A 5,008-nucleotide genomic window follows, 5' to 3' on the forward strand; every position below is an offset into this window, starting at 1 on the left:
TTCATATATATGCAAAGATCGAATATGTCAAATTTTTATGATTTTTTTCTCTTCATAGAATATTTATGATTTTTTTCTGTTGTAATTTTGTTCATAGAATTTTAATAATTTTTTTTGTTTATAGTATTTTCTTTGTCAATTTATGTATATGTTCATATTGTCTATGTATAGGAAAATTGTGCATGATCAAAGTCATTTATGAATATGTTCATATTTAGAATAGAGGAAAAAGGAAAAAATAAGAAGAGAAAGTGTTTAATATAATTAGTTAGAAAAATAATAGAATTATAGTTAAACTAGTTTATTTTTAGTAAGTACTACTTTATTTTATTTATAGTAAGTGCTTCATATATAGTTGAACTAGCTAGTTGATTTAATAAATTACTTTATTTTACTATATATAGAAGTAGTTTGTTTTTAGTAAGTACTACTTTATTTATTTATAGTAAGTGCTTAGTAGTTGAACTAGTTGATTTAATTAATAAAACTACTTTATTTAACTATATATAGAAGTAGTTCCCGCATCGACGTCGATGATGCCTATCCTGCATCCTCGTCGTCGTCGACTCGGCGGTGGAGGCCTATTTGATCAGGGCCATGTTCGGGACTGGGCTTCGCCGGGCTGGTATTGGGAGGTGGTACCTTCCGGGGGACGTAGGTTGGTGAGGAGGCAGCCCGTTGTTGACCCGATCCTTGTTTCGTGGCAGTCGCGTGGGCGAGTCGGTGCCGAGGCTTCCGGATACCGCGGAGGTGGTACGTCACCGTGGCAGCGAGGAGGACGAGTACGTCCGTCGCTACATGGTTGCATTGGAGGGCAGGTTCGACAATACCTGGCAGGTTCTTCAGGTATCTCACTGGAGCTATGATCCTATGATGGTTCCTTATCTTTGGGTGTCCACCGCCCGCGACAATACCCGTCGGGCGCTACGGTTCTAGCTGTATTAGTGATGCTATATGTATGATAGTATTCGAGGAGTATTAGTGATAATATCCGATGATATACGGACACAAGAGATGATGTAGTTTTGGTTATAATTGAATGCATGCTAATTTGAATACTACTTTATTTTACAATTTGGTTTTGCTTACTGAATGCTCATATTGGAAAAGTACTCCTACTTTGAATGCTAAAATTGAAGAGCACTCTATGCAGAAATGTAGGAGCCCCCTCCATCATCCACGCCGTCGTGGGGGTAGCTTCTCCTTCATTCCCGTGTGCTAGACAATTTGGTGTAATAATGCACTCGGAAATGGAAGGAGGAGCTACGTACCATCACCGATAGTCAACCCGTGATTAATAATAATGATCTAATTTAAGTTTTTTAGTACATATATTTAATTGTATAAGTTTAATATTTGAATTATGAACATAGGCCGGAAATGTCGTACTCGGACGACGAAAACCGCCCGGGGGAGTGCGACTGGTGCCACGACGATCGAGGTATGTGCGACAGGTTCATTGAGCTAGACGAAGATCGGCGCTTCAGCATTAAGCTCGAGGAGACCTTCGATGTTCATACGGTACGCAACGATGACAATAGTTTTTTCGTAATTAAGCACGACTTCAACTATTTTAACATGTATTTTTCATCTTTTCCAATTCGACTAGCTTATCCTATGCTATGCAAGACGCTATGTCTTGGAGATGATGGGTTTTGAAGACCATGAAAGTATGAAAACCAAATTTTTTTTCCTAAGGACCCATCATAGTGTGGATTTTAAAGTAAATTTGTACAATGCTGAGAGTGTAACACATTTTGGTTGCAAAAATTGGGAAGGAGTTTGCAAGATGTATGGTTTTGATGAGGGTATGCTTGTCACCATGGACCATGATGATCCTACAATCGAGCAAGACAATATGGACATTTAGGTCCTTGTGGATACACCTCCAATTCTTCCCCCATGTGAGCTTAACATAGTTATTAAGTAATTTATATTGTTTATTTCAAAATAGTTGACAGCTTATTTTCATTGACAGCTTATTTTCATTCTTCAAAGAATGTGCGGAAGATGGTAGACAAAACCCACTACACCGATGACTCCGAATTACCTTATAAGGAGAAAAATCATCTGATCGCATTTTGTACTGGTATTGAGAATTACAATGTCTACAATCGAACTCTTCAACATTATGGTCAATACGTGCCACTAGTGCACGTGTTGAACTACGGTAACTACCATGGAGATACCCTGGTAAGATTTTTTTACTATTATGACATCCGTGCATCTTTTTGCATACTTCTAAAACTAGTACATCATTGCTAACTACGAAGTTATTACTATATTTTTTAACAGATAACCCCGAATGATTGTGTGCCTCATTTAATGTATACGCATGGTCGCCTTGATGTTTTGAACATACAACCAGGTCGTTCTACGAATCTCAACTGTGCATACCGGATTTCTAAAAGAAGTGGAGACATGACAATCAAAGAATGGAAAAAATGTATGGACAGTCGCAAGGAGCTTCTTGGAAGAAAAAGGAAGCGAAGCGCAAGAATTGGAGACAGGATGATCTCCATTCTTCATAATGGAGAGTCAGGGTCTATATTATTTTATGCTATTTTTTCTTAATTAAGTGTGTTTAGGTCTACCTGAAACTGATGATGTGCTAAGAACAATTATGTAGGGTTGGGTTCGATGACTATGAGTATGATGATCGTATGACTTATTATTAATAACAAGTAGAAGTTGTATGATGATGCATGATTAGTAGGACTTGTTATTATATATGATGATGTATGATGCGAGCATGAAGAGTTATTTTATATCAGCGGGTGAAATGAACATAGCAGTAGCGTTGGTAAATCAAGTACGAAGATAAGAGAGGACACTTTTCTCTATTAGCTAGCTAATAACAACCTAAATTAACCCCCAAAACCCCTAAACCAGCCATTTAAAAAAAAACCTCAGCTACAGCCAGCTTCTGACGCGTGGATGCCTTTTGGTCCCGGTTTATGTCACCAACCGGGACCAAAGGCCCCCCTGCCTGGGCTGCCCGCAGCGGCCACGTGACTACCGGGACTAAAGGGGGGAGGCATTAGTAACGACCTATTAGTCTCGGTTCAAGAACTGGGACTAAAGGCCCTCACGAATCGGGACAAATGCCCTGTTTTCTACTAATGTCAATGTAACTTCTACTTTTATCAAAGATTTCGGTTGTCCCTGTTTTTTCATCTTATATAATCTGATTACAGATAATTTTAGGCAAAAAATAAAGAAAGAAGATTTAGCTAATGCATTCGAAAAGATATGGATATTATCATGATTGATGCAACCATGCGTGCATGTACGATAAATATGCATTTCAAGCTTGGCATATCACGGGTCAAGTTAACCCTTTTCTTTTGCGGGTGAAGTTAACACAATTTGGACAAACCTTTTATTCCTCATACACATACAATCCTTTTACGAATACATGAATCATGCATTTAGATACCATAACGAGATACACTGATCATGTGATCAATCACAAACTTATCAAGCATGCATGCACGAGCGAGGGAGCCCATGCAAACACCTAACATACAGTACCGGAACTGGAACATAAAAAATATACGTATGGTGCGTACGTATGAAATGCAAACTAGTTATGAATAAAAAAAATGCATGTATAATATTCATCGATGGTGTTGGATGGATCAGATGGGGCAGGTGAAGTCGGAGGGGCACTTCTTGCCGCACTGGTTGAGGAGGAGGGTCAGGTCGATGGGCACGTTGAGCTTGATGCCGAGAATGTTGGCCCTGATGGCGGTGCAGAGGCACACGGCGGCGTCGAGGTCGGCGAGCCCGCCCAGAAGCGGGCAGCACTCCTCGTTCGCTGGCACGCCGATCTTGAGCTTCAGCAGGTTCAGCACGTTGGCGCACACACCCAGTTTCAGCGTGTTGATCGAGCAGCTGCCCCCGCCGGTCGACGGCACGGGCGGTGGGAGGATGGGCGGGGTAGGGACGACTGGTGGGCAGTAGGGTCCGCAGCCCTGGGCGGCCGCAAGGAGGACCAGGTTCAGGGCGAGGAAGAGGGCGAGCTTGGAGGGCGCCATTGCTACTGATCGATCTTACTGGTCTGTGGCTATGGCTAAGCTTGGCTTTGCTAGCTTTGGATGGTTTGCTTGGGTCGTCTGAGGTCGTATTTATAGGCCGGTCGCAGCGTGCAAGTGCATGCATGTCATTATCAGTCGAGCTAATTAGTTTTGACTCTTGCCGTAGTAATTTGCAAAATTTATGTGCAACCATTATTGTACTGGCATGTTACGTGTGTAACATCCATCATTGGAGCTTAATCTGTTCGCTAATGAACAAAAACCTGAGAGCTGGGCCATGAGGCTTTCCTTTAGTTTCCAAGAAGAGTACTCTTATATGCATGTTGTCTGCTCTGGGCATATATATATTTGATGGTTTTACAAGTGTAGCCATAATAATCTGGAGCATATATAGCATCAGACAAAGGAATATATCTGGCATGACAGCGCTACGAGCTGGCTTAACCATGATCATCAGGGTCACGGGAGACACATATAGGAGTTGTATGGTTTTGATTCCGTGTGTCTATTATATCTTTCGTACTCTGGTTTGTCATACTGGCTCGTTGGCACGGATGGACATGATACGTTCAGCTTGCTGTAATCTATCTATCTATCTATCTATCTATCTATCTATATATCTATCTATCTATATCTATCTATCTATATATACCTATACTAATTCTTGACTCTCAAGAAATTCTCATGTTAATTAGAAATAGGAGCCATTAATCTGATGGGTCCAAATTATTACGGTCTAGATCAATCCTAGAAATCGATGAATGAATACTTTTTTTACTAGGCTCCGGATTGATCCATAAAACGTTGCATGTAATGCTAAAGATCCGTGTTGTACCATTTAAAAAAAGGTATGTGCTATATGGGCAACAAGTCCAATATAGTTTTTTAAAAAGGCAAGTCCATTCTGGTCACTTAGCTAGGCAAAATACAATTTCCAATTCCTGCCTTGCCGTAACTAGCTTGATTGG

The 5,008-nt window shown here is 40.6% G+C and overlaps 1 protein-coding gene across 1 annotated transcript; it reads right to left on the bottom strand.

The window, feature by feature from the left end:
- Positions 1–3,359: 3,359 nt before the first annotated feature.
- On the bottom strand, positions 3,360–4,087 carry LOC119335527 (cortical cell-delineating protein-like). The gene has a single exon (XM_037607645.1). The coding sequence runs from the start codon at positions 4,038–4,040 to the stop codon at positions 3,642–3,644; it is 399 nt and encodes a 132-aa protein (XP_037463542.1). The 5' UTR covers positions 4,041–4,087; the 3' UTR covers positions 3,360–3,641.
- Positions 4,088–5,008: the final 921 nt, after the last annotated feature.

The sequence above is a fragment of the Triticum dicoccoides genome, chromosome 7B (genome assembly GCF_002162155.2).
Source record: "Triticum dicoccoides isolate Atlit2015 ecotype Zavitan chromosome 7B, WEW_v2.0, whole genome shotgun sequence".
Lineage (NCBI taxonomy): Eukaryota > Viridiplantae > Streptophyta > Magnoliopsida > Poales > Poaceae > Triticum > Triticum dicoccoides.